This window comes from Ipomoea triloba, chromosome 9 (assembly GCF_003576645.1).
Source record: "Ipomoea triloba cultivar NCNSP0323 chromosome 9, ASM357664v1".
Taxonomy (NCBI): Eukaryota; Viridiplantae; Streptophyta; class Magnoliopsida; order Solanales; family Convolvulaceae; genus Ipomoea; species Ipomoea triloba.
In genome coordinates this window covers 25,772,628-25,789,536 of record NC_044924.1, presented here as the reverse complement: position 1 = coordinate 25,789,536, position 16,909 = coordinate 25,772,628, and the positions used below count along the sequence as shown (strand labels likewise).

At 34.4% G+C, this 16,909-nt stretch overlaps 2 protein-coding genes across 2 annotated transcripts in view; both read left to right on the top strand.

Annotated features, from left to right (window-relative positions):
• The first annotated feature begins 10,531 nt into the window (after positions 1–10,531).
• LOC116028427 (protein SIEVE ELEMENT OCCLUSION B-like) overlaps positions 10,532–16,909 on the top strand; it is a 35,147-nt gene continuing 28,769 nt past the window's right edge. The window contains exons 1-3 of the mRNA XM_031270143.1: positions 10,532–10,720; positions 10,798–10,890; positions 11,046–11,461. Coding sequence (XP_031126003.1) covers positions 10,592–10,720; positions 10,798–10,890; positions 11,046–11,461 — 638 coding nt within the window. The 5' untranslated portion in view covers positions 10,532–10,591. The remainder of the gene's footprint in view (positions 10,721–10,797; positions 10,891–11,045; positions 11,462–16,909) is intronic.
• Positions 12,705–14,705, top strand: LOC116028430. The gene is made up of 3 exons (XM_031270147.1): positions 12,705–13,223; positions 13,454–13,567; positions 13,814–14,705. Exons 1-3 carry the CDS (start codon positions 12,843–12,845, stop codon positions 14,012–14,014), a joined length of 696 nt encoding a protein of 231 aa, XP_031126007.1. The 5' UTR covers positions 12,705–12,842; the 3' UTR covers positions 14,015–14,705.

Genomic DNA, 16,909 nt, shown 5'->3' with positions numbered 1-16,909 from the left:
TGCATTTTGATGGGCATAGGAGTCAAATGAAGGCCAAATATGAAGCTATGTAGATGGATGAAACACTCCTAAGGAAGCCTAAGATTGGTATTGTAATTTTCGCTCATTTCGACAATTGTTCGGTTATTGGACCATATCCCAGCCTAATAATGTCCAAATGAGGTGATTCTTTCGTCATTGAAAGACCACAAAGGCCAATTAGTCGTGTGTGCATATTTAGCAATTAGCATGTGTTGTGTGTAAAAATAGGATATGCACACACGCACATGCTCTATATGCACACACGTTATATCATTCGTAGATCTGTTTTGTTAATGCACCATATTGATTCTCATGTACTCATGGGGTGTGTGGTTCTATTATGATCGCTAATTAATAAAAACCAGTCTTTCATGCGAACCTGCAAACTTATGAAGGAATGCGCTGTAAGTATTATATGAATGCATAACAACTACTCCCAATAGGCCTGGAGGGCATGTGTGTGAATGTGTGTGGTGCATTCGTGTAGTAATTGTTGTACATTCTTTTAGTTCGTAGGTTCGCATGGAGAGCCTAGTTCGCACATGAGTGGGACTCGACCTATATATATATATATATGTATGTGTGTGTGTGTGTGTGTGTGTGTGTATTACATATGAAAATATTGCACGGTTATAATAAAATTTAAAAAAAAATGCAGTCATTTTTGTAATTTTCATCAACATTATGGTGCAACTTTTAACATTATACAATGCACTTCTCAGAATTATTCAAAAATGAACATTGTATTATTAAAAAGTGCAGTCGATAGTATTAAAAAGTGCACTCTATAGTATTAAAAATTTCACTTTTCACTCTTAAGAGTTGGAATACCACGAGTTTTGACAATTTTCCCAACAAGATGTCAATTTCTTCTTTTGATGTACCCTTCCTTGTTTCTCCATTTTTGAAAGTGGGTTTTGACAAGCTCCGCACCATCATTCTCTTAGATTTGTGAAGATTCAAAATTTCATTCCTAATCTTAGTGCTCTCTTTGATGAATTTCTCCATCTTCCGAACCATCTCCTCAATTGAAGCCTTAATGAGAGCATACGTAAGTGCTTTCGGATCATCAATGATACGCATAAATTAAAAAGAGTGAAGTAATTGGTGGTTTAATTATTAGCGGACAATTTGAAAGAAAATAATCAATTAGAGTGCTTTTTTTTTTGAAAGCAAAGCAACCACGTATATTAATGCAAAAGCGCAGAAACAGAGTCAGGAGGGATAGAATCCCAGTACATAGTGTTTGCAAGTGTGAAAGCTGTAGAAGCAAGAGTATGAGCAGCAATATTTTGTGCCCTAGGCACATAAGAAATCGAACCTATAATAAAAGAATGCAAACTAAACCTGCAAGCATCAATAGCAAAACCCACGTGTGACAGGAACGTAGGCCGATTCGTGGACAAGGCACTTTGAAGTTGGGCGCAATCCGTGAACAATGCAACCTCTGAGACACCCCGCTGTCTAAGCCATGATAACACCTCTTTACAGGCCATAGATTCCGCCATTAATGGCGAGAAACAAGCCGGTAGACGCCCTGCGCAGGCTGCAAGAAAATGCCCATCTGGGTCTAATAAAACTACTGCGAACGTCGACTCCTGGGGATGCACACGGTGGCCTGCGTCGAAGTAACACTGGAGCAGCGGTGCTGTAGTGTGCGGAGGTGCCACCTGGACTGTGTTTACTCCACCTGGCAGTGCAGCAGCAACTCCTGGATGAACATTCCGCCACGCCTGCAAAGATGAGGCCGCCTTTGTGACCACCGATCTCGGCCGAGGAAGGCTGCCCTCCCAAACAGTTGAGTTGCGCGCAAGCCAAATGAAATAGAGAATTGCCACAATTAAATGAATGTTATCTTCAGTCATACTCAACACCAGGTTCGAGAACCAAACAACAAAATTGTCTCCAGTCACGTTAGAAACATGCAAAGCAGTCCCATTCCACACAATTGTTGAGAACTCACACAACACTAGTGCATGCATGACACTCTCATGAAATAAACCACACATCGGGCATGTAGGATCCACCTCTACCCTCTTTAAGAGTAAATTGGTGGTCACAGGTAGGATATCGTTAAGGGCTCTCCAGAGAAAAATTTTCCACTTAGGGGGCACTTTAAGTCTCCAAAGGAAATTCCAATGAGCAAAACCATTTGAAGAGTAGTCCAATTCCCCAAGAATGCGTCTATAGCCGTTTCGTACAGTATAACAGCCTCTCGGGTCCCCATGCCAGAACCAGGAATCCTCGTAAGCGGGCGAGACAGGTAACTTCAAAATGCGCAACACATCAGCAGGGAGGAAGATGTCTGTTAAGATAGACAAATCCCAGGAGTTTGTTTGTTCATCAATTAAACCAGAAACCAGAGAACCATTCAAGTAGGCAGGCATTGGAGTTTGGATCATAGGGGTTGGATCATCAGGCAGCTAGGGATGCCCCCATATCAAAGTAGTTTTACCATCCCCAACCCTCCGTCTCGCCCCCTCACAAATTAGACCATGTGCAGCCATAATACTTCTCCAGCAGAAGCTAGGACAAAACTTATAGAAGAATCAATAAAAGAAGAGGTAGGAAAATATCTCGCCTTGAAAACTCTCGCAGCCAAGGATTGAGGTCTAGTGAGAAACCTCCAGGCATGCTTCCCCAACATTGCCAAATTAAAAGCCTTAAGGTCCTTAAAACCTAGACCACCATACTTTCTGGGCACGCATAATCTGTCCCAGGCCTTCCAATGAATCCTTCTATCATTACCGGAATCCCACCAGTAACTGTTCATAGATCTTTCAATTGACTTGCACACTGACTCCGGTAGTAGGAAAATGCTCATTGAAAAGGTGGGCATTACCTGAGCCACAATTTTCAACAATACTTCTTTCCCAGCCTAAGATAGAAGTTTCTTATTCCAAGAGCCCATACTCTGCTTGATTTTATCCTCTATATAAGAAAAAGCTGCCCTTCTATTCTTTCCAACAAAAGCAGGAAGTCCAAGAAAGTTTGGGGCCTGAGTTACACCAAGAATCTGAACAACCTCCTCCCTATGCTCCTCTGTGGTGTTTCTGCTGAAACAAACACTGGACTTAAGGTAGTTTACCGCTTGCCCAGACATGTCCTCATACTTGTTCAGGCATTCTTTGACCACTCCGGCTTCATGTGCATACGCTTTAAAGAACAACAAACTATCGTCAGCAAAGAACAAGTGTGAGATAGGTGGAGTGATGAGCACAAATGATGAGTGTAAAAAGGGTGTAATGTCATTCCGTTGAGCATTGGTGTTATGGCACGAAACTGTGTGAATTACCAGGCACTAGAGTATATGAATTTATAGAATCCAAGAAACACAGACTGAATGATGTGGAATAAAAGAAAGCAATTAATTAAGGTGAAAACTATATGATAAAGGTATGGGCCAGATTAGGGGGATTGTAACCTTGATGTTCTAACAAGCTCAGGATTAGGGAAAGAATAATTAACCAAGGGATTTATGGGCAATGCACAAAAGAATTCAACTCCGCTACTTTCGTAATCAATAAGTGAATTAGGCTGCAATTGCTCCACTGTCGTGATGCATCAATTATAACCTTAAGCTCCTAAGCCCACTGTCGTGATGCATCAATTATAACCTTAAGCTCCTAAGCATTGTGTCGTGATGCATCAATTATAACCTTAAGCTCCTAAGCATTGTATCGTGATGCATCAATTATAACCTTAAGCTCCTAAGCATTGTAAGCCCCCACATCAATTATAACCTTAAGCTCCTAAGCATTGTAAGCCCCCAAAATTACCTCTACTTTCATAGCAGGAAAATTAGGTTGAAATTGGTAAGGCTCGAGATCTCCATCCAACTTTCGTTGTAATAAATCCATCTCCTAGACTAGCAATTCATTCTGGCCACAAACCAATAACTAGTGCAAAGAAATCCCCAAATCAACATAAACCCTAGGCAAAATATTCAATCCCTTTATGCAATTAATCATAAATCGAACATCAAGATTAACAATGGACCCCTAATCCAAACCCATAAACGAATTACTCCCGCATGATGGGAGTAAACACAGCAAAGCAAGAATAAATAACCATAAACATCATAAGAAATAAAAGAGAAGAGAAACTTAACTGATAAATAACAAATCCAACTTCAATCCAAGATTCCAAGCTTGAAATAAAATAATCTAATGTAAAACTAGTCCAAACTATGCTGGGAAAATATAAACTAAAAGTTAGGGTTCAGAACTCTGTAAGGGGAACCCCTTCAATTGTAGAGAATAGGTCAAATATATAGGAGGTAGATGGGCCTTGGCCCATTAGGCAACTTCCAATTCTTTTCCAACTTGTATTCTTCCTTGTAATTCCCTTTCTTCCAGAACTTGTCCAAAATGTTCTAATATTCTTCCTTTGTTGTTCCTTGTAGATAATTCAACACTTGGACAATATAACACACAAACAATTCCCAATTTCGCTAGGATACAGAAAATAACCTTCAAAACAACTAGAGTAAGGGGTGAATAATTATACAAAATAGCAGATATCAACTCCCCCACACTAGAACTTTTGCTTGTGCTCAAGCAATTACCTAGGATAATCCACCCTCCATGCACTGCAACTGATCACACTACCTTCCTGCTCAACCGAACATACCACCAACCAACTTGTACAACCTAACCTGCTTCAAGAATCATCTCAGAATCACAAGTGAGTTCCACTCTCAGGCCAATAACCGGGCACCCGAAATTAGGTAGATTAAACCCTGTATGCACATGTACTCAGTTAAGATTATGCAAGACTTGGCTTAAGATGAACTCCCATAGACATGCCCTTCATACTCACATAGATCACTCTAAAACTGCATGCTCAGATCAATTAGGACTTTATTTGGCTTGTAATGGGGCTAAGGGTGAGTGGCTAAACAAAGAAAGGATATGGAAAAATAAACAAACGAGAGAGAATTTCACACCTATTCACAATTAAACCTAGAGGAGATATGGAAAATATGAATCAAGAGAGCAAAACATAATTGGAAAGACAAGAGCATTCTAAACTAGTGGGGGTGAGGACTTTTATTCTCGCAACTTGATTTGCACTTTTATTCATCCTTCTTTTTCTTTCTTTTCTATAACAACCCTTTTTTCTCTTCTTTTTCTTTTCTTTTCAATTTTCAAACATTTTCTTTCCTTCAATTCAAACCAACTATTCAACTTCTTCACCACACCCCCACACTAGAATAAAGATAACAGGAATAACTCTATCAAAAATAAGCTCAAAAAAAAAGGGAAATCTCCTCTAAATTAAAGAACAAATGCTACATTCTCTCTAAGGGTGAATGGGAAATATATGGCTTAGGGCTAAGGGTCAAATAGTGGGTTAAACAAGAAAAACAACATAAATAACGGGGTTAAGTGCTTTTGCACTTATTAAACAAAAACAAGGCTCAAAGGGGACAACTAGGGAAAATAAATGTAACACAGGGTAGGTTTAAAGGCTTGGGCTAACAACAATGGCCTAAATCACTTCAAAACAACCTTCAAAACAACTAGAATAAGGGGTGAATAATTGTACAAAATAGCAGATATCATGCAGCCCCCCTTGCTACCCTACAACCATCCTCCACCTGAGCTTTTTGTAACAACAGAGAGACCCTCTGCACAGATAATAAATAAGTACGGGGAGAGAAGATCACCCTGTCTGAGGCCACGGAGGGGATAACTTGTCCTGTCCTTGCCCCATTAATCAAGAAGCTGTAAGAAACTGAAGTGACACAGAGCATGATCAAGTCTACCCACCTTTCTGCAAAACCTAGGGATGAGAATTGATTATTTTAGGAGAAAATTATGTAATGAGTTATGAGTATTACATTATATAGTTAGCATATGTAATTTAGTAAAAATAGGTCTGTTGTATATTAATTATGGGGAATCACAAAGAAATGTATTGATATTGTATTCTTCATAGTTATTTCTTGGAGCTCTCACAAGTTGCAAGTGTGAAATTGGAGTTTATATATAGTTAACTCGAATACAGTAGAGCTAGAAGCCTGCTGGAAGCTAAGATTTCCGAATTATCCTGGTTGAATATCAGAAATATCACCAGCAGTTTCCTTGGACTTTTCTTATTTACATGCCATGCATATGCTAACTAAGTGTAATGCACAGATCAAAGTTGTGATGCAGCAAGCTAAGCACACATTTTTGGTTGGGAATAATCTTTTTTTTTTTAATCGAACCATTGCTTTTATTAAATCTAAAAAGAGAGGCTGAAGCCTTACAGACGCCTTAAGCCCAAAAGTGACCTAAGGCTCACAAAAAGAGGTCATTTGACCTTACAACCTCAAGGGGCCAAAGCCCTATACATCAAAGGGCCTAAAGCCTTTGATGTGTACTGTGCAGGTATTGATGTCTGGTCTCGCAGGTAAATGTGTGCACTTGACTTGACTTATTTGAGTGTCATTATGCATGGATATATATATATATATACTTGGATGGATAGTATTCAGGAATTATTTTTAAACAATATATTATTGGTGTTTTCCTGACCTAGCTATCTGATTGCTAGATCAAACTGGATATATTTACATGTTAAAATCAGCATGCCTTGGCACTAAGCTAACAACTGAAGTACTGAACTACACCCAAACTCTGAAGCTCCTTACCCTCTTATGTTTTACCATAGTCATTATCGATCAATTGCAAGTTACCTGTTTTTTGCTTACCTAAACCTAAACCGGCTTCACAATATTAAAGTCTTAAGTGCTCCGATCCTCTATATTCACTTTGATCAATATTTTTGGAATCCAATCATTATATTATATAGCAGGAGCTGGACAGAGATGGGAATCTCCAATCTTAGAAGATCAAAGAAAGCACAACAAAAATACACTAAAAAAAGGCACCATTAAGTATGCATCAACAAAAACGCGCCATTCGGTATTCATAAAAGCACCACACAGTGTTCAGAAATGCACAATTAGGTGTGGTACATCTTTTTGGGTGTGTTGTGCGTTTTTGTGGTGTATTTGTGCATTTCATTATTGTGCATTTTCTAAAACTATTGGTGCCTTTTTTAAGCGACCGCATTTGAGCAGAAGTATATATATATATATATATTAGGGCTTTAATTTAAGTGCTGCAAGTTGACTAGGCTTTAGTTTGGTTGGACTATATAACTATATCTAGTTGTTAGTCAACTAGACTCTTGTGCCTAATATAAAGCCTATATATTGATGAGATATGGGATATACATTATATAGCACCTTTAGTTTACGGTCATCATGTTGCTCAAAAAAATACCAATACACCATCTAGGGTTCTAACTCAAGTATGAGACAAAATGACTAAGGGTGTGTTAGGTTTGCACATGGAAATCGGAATCAGTATGGGTATCAAATACTTGGTAAGGTTATTGGGTTTTGGTGAAAGTATTTTACATGTTTGGTAGTAGGGTGGAATGAGAATGTGATTATTAATAGTTGGGAAAGAAATGAAGAAGGGAAATGAAACCCTTATTTAATAAGAGTGTGGGTTTTTTAATTAATGGGGTATTCCAAACCCATAATAGTATTCTAAAAATCTGTCAACTAAACAAAAACAATCACTTTGATACACATACCTTATACCAAAAACTGTCAACCAATCACACCCTAACATTATTCTGCACGTCTACCATTTAAGAGGCAACACAACTAAGAACACATCAACTATTCATCGTATTTAAGTTTACTGAGCTAATCGTTAGATTATAGATATATCAAACATTTAGTATCAGAGCACTTAATAATCTCTGCCTGATTGATTGTTTTGTCTAAAGTCAACATTAATTTTCATATACATCAAGTTTTTGTATATGTTTGTGTGCCTACCTTTCAATTACAATCCATTAATTTAATTATTCAAAATATGCATATAAATATATTTTCGAAAAATAATTTAATAGTGCAATTTGGCAGTTGTCTTTAAAACCTATTTCGGATAACCTTTTAAAGATTTCTGTTTGGGCCTATCTTGATGAGTCTCACCATTATTGGTTGATACTTTATGATAATTGTAGCACTATTTTGAGTACGACATATAACTTGTTTATTAAGTTTTAATTATTATTGACTATCTTTTATTGACTATCGCTAAATACCTTGTGGTCTAGTGGTACCCGGTGTCCCAATTAATACTCCCACATGAATGATGGGAGTAGGTTCGAGTCTCAGTGGAGTCAACTCTTGACTCTTTGTTTTGTGCTTCAGTACTTTGAGAAAGTAGGACTCTTTGTGCTTTAGTACTTTAAGAAAGTAGAAAAAGTGTCAAATTGGCCCCACTTACTGAAAAAAACTCCATTCAAGCCCCCTAAAAAAGTGCAATTGAGTCATTTCCGAAATTAAGTGCAAAACTTTATAATTTGGTGATAATGTCAAATTAATTTGTATTCTATGAATAATTTTAATAATTTTTATTTTTTTTAAACAAAAAAAAAAACCAAAAAAAAAAAAAAACAACAACAACAAAAGTCGGCAATCCCAGCTGGGGACTGCCGACTTTTTTTTTCTTCTTTTTTTTCAAAAAAATTATTTAAATAATTGTTTTTATATTATTAAAAAAGTTTTGTAAAATTATTTTAAATAATTTAAAAATAATTATTTTAAATAATTTTTAAAAAATAGAAAATTACATTTTTCGTTTCTAAAGGAGAAGTGAGCACAAAAGAACGAAAAATGCAATGCCAACATATTCGTCCGTGAGTTATACTAATATTGTAAATTGCGTCCCTAATGTTTTATTAATAAAGGCACAAAAAGTGCAACATCAATTATAACTTAGGAACGAAAAATGCGTATGACCAACACTTGGAGACGAATTCTACAAATTAATTTGACAGTAGGACCAAATTATTAAACGGTCGGTGGCTGTTTTTTAATTTTTTTAATTTTTTATTTATAATAAATAATATTTTTAATAAATAAAAATGTTTTTTGAAATGAAATAACTAAAAATATTTGTTTTGAAAAATAAAATAAAAAATGAAAAGTGTCAAATTAGCCCCCTAAATTGGGTGGATAGTGCAATTTGGTCACCTAACTGAATTTGACCTGATAAACAAGTCATTTAGGACTCAATTGTACTTTTTTGCCGGTTTAGGGGGCTTGAATGGAGCTTTTTTCAGTTAGGGGGCCTAATTGCACTATCCATCCGACTTAGGGGGCCAATTTGACACTTTTCTAAAAAAAATAAAAAAAAAAAAAACCTCTATAAGCATATAATCTATGGGAAAAAAGTGATATATTTCCTTTAAAGAAAATTGTAATTTATGTCCTTCCGTAATATGTCAATTATCAATGTCACTCATGAATTATTAGTTGAGTAAATGTTGCCCCTCAATTTTCAAAACGATACATATATTACCCCTCCCAAGTGCAAATGTTGCACCTCAATTTTCAAAACGGTACATATATTGCCCCTCCCATACGGTACGGGAGGGGCAATATATGTACCATTTTAAAAATTGAGGGGCAACATTTACACCGCTAATAATTCAAGGGTGACATTAATAATTGACATACTATGGAGGGGCATAAATTACAATTTTCTATTTCCTTTATATAACAATTAATTAAATGCATAGATTTTACTTGTTAATCATTCGGTCCTTAATATTGTAAGATTATACCACATGCATTAAGTTTCATCAAAACGTAGAATTACATTTATATTGTCAATTTGTGTAATATGTGCCATCGAATGATTAATTATATCTAATTAATATCTATATTATACTTTAAGTGCATAAGAAGCAATAAACAATAGCATATAATTTTCTCCAAATTTTATAATGAGAAGAAGGAAGTGGAAAGGAATAAATGTCTTATTTCAGAGCATATATATAATTCTTTACTTCTTGTATCAGTTGTATGTACTTGTTTTCCGTTTCTTTTGTGTGAGACACATCATGACCATGCAATCAAAGTAAAAGATTAAATGTCTTCTATAATAAGGGACTAAAAAATGCCTATACTTGATTGCTCCTACCAGGAATTATATATCCTCCATCTTATTGACCAAGTAAAGAATCATTATTCTTAGGGATCAATGTACTAAGTGGTTCGTCGACTGAATTGATGTCACGATTGAAGACGACAGTGTTGGAGTAAAATATGTTATGTATAATTTCTAACTTTTGTAAAGAGAATACATAATATGCTTTTAATTTGTATTAAAGACGAAAGGAAAGATTATAATTTCTACCCATTTTTTAAAGGCAAGTACCTCCTTTTTTTTAAACAAAAAAAAATAAAAATAAAAATGTGTAATTTATTGTAAATTAAACAAATAACATTATGCCAATGACCTTATGATCTAGTGGCGTTTGACTCTTTGTGCTTCAGTAGGTTTAGTATACTACATTGTAACAAAATCAGTAGTACTAAAAAGAAACAAATAAGATTATTTTCTTTACAACTTGATGTACTATATATAGATCGTGATGGTGAATGAATACACATACCATTCTTATCATTGTGTTCACAAGCCAAAATCTTTTTAGTTTTTCCAAATCACATTTAGCTTGGCTGCGCTTTTTTCATTAACTTCAATTCAACATGGCAAACTTTCATATTGATGAGAATGCTATGATGGAGTTAGTTTGTGCAACTCATAATCCTGACGGTACAAACTTCAATTCTAATGTTGTTCTTAGTGCAATTGAGACAATTCTCAACTCTGAAAAGGTTAGTTAACTTGTTTATCAGAATTATATTGTATTTGAATAAGAAGTCCTTAATGCATTTTCATTTTGTCGGTGTAGGTGGTGGATAAAATAGCCACGGAAGAGATGCTCGAGGAGTTTGATCTCAAATTTAGGGAGCTTTCTTTAAAAATTCAGCACCTTTATTTTGAGGTATGGTTTTGGGCATTTGAATGGTAGTTAATGATCTCTGCATTTAAAGCTAGCATTATTATGGAATTTCATCAATATGATCATCATAATGTTTTGTTTAATGTTCTTTATTTAATCTATAGTATTCGTTGTTTTTGAATAATTCTTGTTTCTAGCTAACATCCAAGTCATCAAGCATCATAGATAGACACCTTACCACAATATGTCTATTGAGCACATTATCAGCATATTCATGGGAGGCAAAGATGGTGCTAATGCTTGCAGCCTTTTCCATTAGCTATGGGAAACTCAACATTTTTTCTCGACAACGCTATAGAAAAGGGTTGACAAAGCAATTGGTAATCGTCACACAAAGAGCAAATCCAACAGAATCTAATGACCCAAACCCAATTGATAATTTGATAAAGTGTGCCATGGATCTCACCAAATGCATTGTTGAGATCAATCAATCGTCATCGTATTCTTTGCCCCAATCAATCAGTTCGGTATTACCATTTGCTAGCTATTGGGTTGGTAGAAGCATTGCTTGTACTGTGGCCTATTGTGATTGTCTTCCTATGGCAAACATCAAGTAAGATTTAAATTATGATATTTTATGGTGGTATTGCACAATTCTTCTCAACTAATGTAGTTCATTATTTATTATTAAATGCTTGACATATTACATATTCTCTTCTCAATTATATCAATACTATACAATTGAATTATTAGTAAAAAATTAAATATAAAATTATTATTTTGTATTTTATTATCCTCAATGATAAGTAATACAACAACATAATTACTTAGTCGTGATTATTTCATGTTTAAGCGTGATTAATGATTTTTCAGGTTTGAAAGTAAACTCAACATTATAACTACCAAAATCAAGGATATACTCACCACTTGTTCCCCAGCACTAGGTTTGTTTCATATCGATCACACATAATTTTTACATGCCATGAGTACATAGTATTTATATACGTTGTACCAAAACTAATGTATTTAAAATATATTTTCTTTCTTTCATAGAAGCGAAGAGAGCAGACGAATCTTATCAAGCATTACAACATGCTTTATTTAACAACTCTTCCCATAAATTGACAGTATTAAAGTTAATATTAAATGTCATCGATGATAATAAGATTTCACTTTCTACGCGGGCACACAGCAGGGTAAGATTACAAACATTGAACAATTAATGATGTTCATCACTACTTCCTGTTGTTATAACTTTAAAAGCCAATAAAACACATTTCACTTTTCACTGTTGTTGCATCATCTTTAGTCTTTACCGTCAACGAAAAATTTCTTATCATCCACTTCCTTAAAATATAATAATTTTAAAAAATATGATTATCAAGTTCAAAATCAAAGTTTCTTTATGTGAAGAAAAATAAAATTATTTTAACAACCACACTACTCCAATAACATTGTAAAATAAACTCTACAGTATATAAAATAGATATCGATCTTTTCTAAACATTATTTGGCAAGAAGAAAATAATTAGGTATCTTTCTCTGACTGTATTTATATTACTCCGTATTTAAAATAAATATAAGATGTATGTGTGTAAGTTTACATGTAGATTTGATGTGATTAAGATGACATATATGGGGTGTTGTGGGTTTATAGTGCAGACAACTGTGCATACAGTATAACAATTTTTTAGATCTGTGAAATGTATTCCTCATATGTTTGACAGTGGACATTTTATATTCTTCTTATATTTAGTTTGGGTTTAACCGTTTAACATTTTTTTATTAGGTCATCAAATTTGGATTAAACTTTCTTGATGATGAGAATAAAAAAGTGGCTCTGCACATCAGGCCTTGACATCTCTAATGAGAGGATTCAGTTTCTCAATGCCTTTTACGACTATCCAAGGTCAACTCCATATATACTTTGGATTCCAATTCTGAATGATCATGCAGCATGGTCGATTGAGCAATATGAACAATTTTGAGATAAAATGTGGTTTCAAATAATGGACGATCCACGTAAAAGGATTGCACGAAGCTTTACTAGATTTGTCAAGGAGAATCTCCTCCCTCACTTTCAGATCGGAGAGGAGCCTATCCTCATTTCACTAGATCAACATGGAAGGATCGTTCATACAAACGTGATGCACATGATTCAAACATGGAGTGATGATTATATTGAAGATAATAAATTGAGAGTTGAGGCACCAAACAATATAATCCCTTTCATCGAAAAGGAAATGAAAGAAAGGTCTCAAGGTGTTGATAGTTTGATATTTGACATTGACGAACAAATAAATCATTTGGCACGTGAAGTTGATGATAAGATAGATGGTTGGGCAGATCAAATTAACGATAGGCTAAATAAGCTGGTATGGAATGTTTCTCTGATACTCTCTTTCACTATAATTACATGTCTCCAACTCTTCATCACATTACAAACACTAACTTTTAACTGTAGAATTTAAAAATGAAAACAACGCATACAAATTAAATGATATGCTATTTGACCCCTAAACATTTCTTCTAAAACTCATTTCTTTTTTCTAAATTGTGGCATTTCCTAACATTAATTATTTACTATGTTTTCATTGAAAATCAGAGACAACACTCAAATATGTACACAAGTGAAAGAGAAAACGCTCTATGGAAAAAAGAAAAAGATTGGAGTCTTGGTCTTGTGGTTGGCAAAATTGACGAAAGAGTAACATCTTGGGTATGGCCATTTTCAACTTCTTATTAGTTACAACTACATGCATGCCTACAAGACATCCTATATTGTATTAAACATCATAAAAGTGAACTCTGCAAAAATTTTCGAAGAAATTTAATATAACAAATTGATTTTAATTCCATTGCTTATGATAATACAATATACTGTTTAATATGTTTTTTCTTGTTTAAATTAAACTTTAATCTGTGACAATCATTTTTGAAATGCTTTCTAATTTTCTTTCATCAGATTGAGAAAGAAAGGTGTATTTTCTTATATGGAGGAAATAACATTAAATGGATTAGAGAATTCACTTCCAAAGTACATGAAGTAAGCTTAAAAACTCAGTCAAAGATAAAGTTGATTTATGTTGGAAAAAATGAGAAAGTAAGAGCAAGCATTGATGAAGAACAAATGAGCTATTTATTAGAAAGTCCCTACGATGCTTAGAGGTTTTGCACAAGGCTTCAAAGTGTATTATTGTCGCAAACCAATTACTTAAATGAAAGTAATTGTCATGGTGATGAATGCGACAATGAAATTGCACAAGAGTTAAAAAAATTGTTGGGTTATGAATGTAAGGGTGCAACAATGGAAGGATGGACATTGTTAAGCAAAGGGCAAAAGGTGGTCGTATGTGAGAAAGGAGTTAAAATGTTAAGGTTCATTAATGAGTATGAGAGTTGGGAGGAAAACATGGCCCTTAAAAGCTTTGACCAAGCATTCAAAGACTACTACAACAAGACCCTGCATACTTGTTGTTCATCGAATAGCCATTCTTGTTGTGCTTTTGAATACCCAATCACCTTGAAAGAAGTCCCAAAGAAAGAAAAATGTCAAGAGTGCTTTCGCGATATGCAAAAGTTTGTGACTTTTACATGCTATCATGGTGACAGTTGATTACAAGCAAAGAATGATGGATGAGAAACTTCTGATCTGTATGGCAAGCTAAGGCATTCAAAGATAGGCAAATGAGCAGCTTGGATGTAGTCCTCCTATTACCATCTTGTGAACCTAATTACTTCAGATTTTGGATGTGGTGCTCCAATTCTAGGTTTTGTTCCATCTGATTTGATTTGTATGAAGTTTTTTTACTTCTATAGCTTTGGTGAAAGTTTTAATCCCAAGTATTTACAGTTTATTTTGTTGTCAATATTGTGATTGAAGATATTCATTATTATCACTGCATTTCAATTTGTCATCGGCTCGGAAGAAAGTGTGTGTGTGTCTATATATATATATATATATATATATATANTATATATATATATATATATATATATATAATCTGAAGTAGAAACTTGACGGAGAGAAAAATAAAATAAAAAATAAAACAAAAACTTGTGTCAAAATTACCAAAATCTGTTCTGCCAAATGTGAAAGAAAAATTGTTAAGGGCCAAAATTTTAACTTGGGACGGCTTAAAAATATCTTAAGAGCCAATAAAATAAAAAAATACATTTTGGTTGCTTTGGGAGGGGATTGAGTTTTATATATATGCTTGTTTTGGGAATAATCTTGGTCTTGTTTAGTAAATAGCTTTTCATTAGAATAATTGATCCACTTTCTAGATGCCTGGAGTTCTCTATAGCAGGGGTTATGCCATCACAAATTAAAGCTTTTATGGCCTCTATGTATATATGGTAGGAGGAACGTATGTAAGTGCATGCATTTGATGTGAGCAAGAGTATATCTATGTGTGAACCACTCGCCATTGGGAGTTAGGCGGTGTCGTGGACTTTGCAAACATTGCATCGGAGGGTATCATTGGTGAACCATAATTTTCATGAATTCTAACATATTACTTGCATGTTGCTGCCTAGTCTAAATTTATTTGCATGCGTTCTAACGCAAATTATATGGTGGACCATGGTCCACAATGCATTGTGGACCATGATTATGGCTGATACTGCAGTTGTGTTGAACGGATACTGCAATTGTGTTGAAAAGATACTGCAGTTGTGTTGAAAGGAAACTGCAGTTGCGTGGAACAGAGAACATTCATCCGTTCAATACATCTGCAGTATCCTTTCAACACAACTGCAATATCCGTTCAACACAACTGCAGTATCAGTTCAACACAACTGCAGTTCCAGACGGATGACACGGCCTCTGTTCCGTGCAACTGCAGTTTCCTTTCAACACAACTGCAGTATCCGTTCAACACAACTGCAGTATCATTTTCACACAACTGCAGTATCAGTCATGATCCATGGTCCATAATGCACTGTGGACCATGGTCCATGGTATAACGACTGGAGTTCTAATGCTATTTGATTTGATAGAATTTGGCATGATAAATTTGAAAACATTGGAATCAGTATTAGAAAACTTCCGTGAGTTATGTTTTCTAAAAACATAATAAGTGTGAATGAAGGTTATACCCTTAATTTATGTTTATTTTTTCCGTTAAGTTTTTTTTTTTTTTTTTTTGTACATTATGCTATAAAATCTGTACTTTACAATATATTAGACAAACATACCTCTACTGTTATAACTTCCGTTATCTTTTCCACTATTGTTACCATGCACATGCATCCACTATATATTTTCTTATTTTCTTAAATAATAATAATATATAAATATTATATATTGGAGTTATATGTTAGTTATTTTCTAAAATATATAAATATAAAATTTATAAAAATATTTTGCATTATTATTATTATTTACAATAATTTAAATATCTAAAATCTAAATAAATTTAAAATTTTAATATAAAATATTAATATTGGACACCTATTTTTTGTGCATCGCGTTATTAAGATAAATGAGAACTTGTGGCTTGAGCTATACACGTTTGTTTCATGGTGTACGTTCTATTTATTTATCATGCATAGTTTCATTCAATGATTTAATTTTCTACTGTTGTCATGTTGTGAAGAGAATGTGGAATATATTTGTGCAATTAAGACAAAAGAGATTTATCTTAGGTTGTGTTTGGCAGAACTTATTTAGGAGCTTATAGCTTATTTTAAGTTACTAATAAGCTATAAGCTCTGTTTGGTAATGTTCCTAAAATAAGCTAGTAGCTTAAAATAGGAGCTTATTTTTTAACGCTACCTAAGATAGCGTTTCAAAATAAGCTATTAGCTTCCTAACTTTTTTTCCATCTTTAACCTTATTATTTTAAAGAAATGACATCATTTACCCTTCCCAATTAAAACCTTTTTCTATTCTTATTTATTCGCAATTTTCACGCTAATCACTTCATCTTCATTCACTCTCCGCAGAAGCATCGCCCATCAGCCACCTCGCTCCGCAGTCTGCAACCCGCCAATCGCAATATCATCGGTCTGTAGGTATGTATATATTTATTTTGTTGTATTACTTGTATATTTTTTT

Bases quoted from the DNA above. Each gene is read 5' to 3' on its own strand.
- LOC116028430 (XM_031270147.1), top strand. From the start codon at position 12,843: ATGTGGTTTCAAATAATGGACGATCCACGTAAAAGGATTGCACGAAGC. The intron at 13,224-13,453 runs GTATGGAATGTT...ATTGAAAATCAG, and splicing joins ACGATAGGCTAAATAAGCTG to AGACAACACTCAAATATGTA. The intron at 13,568-13,813 runs GTATGGCCATTT...TTCTTTCATCAG, and splicing joins ACGAAAGAGTAACATCTTGG to ATTGAGAAAGAAAGGTGTAT.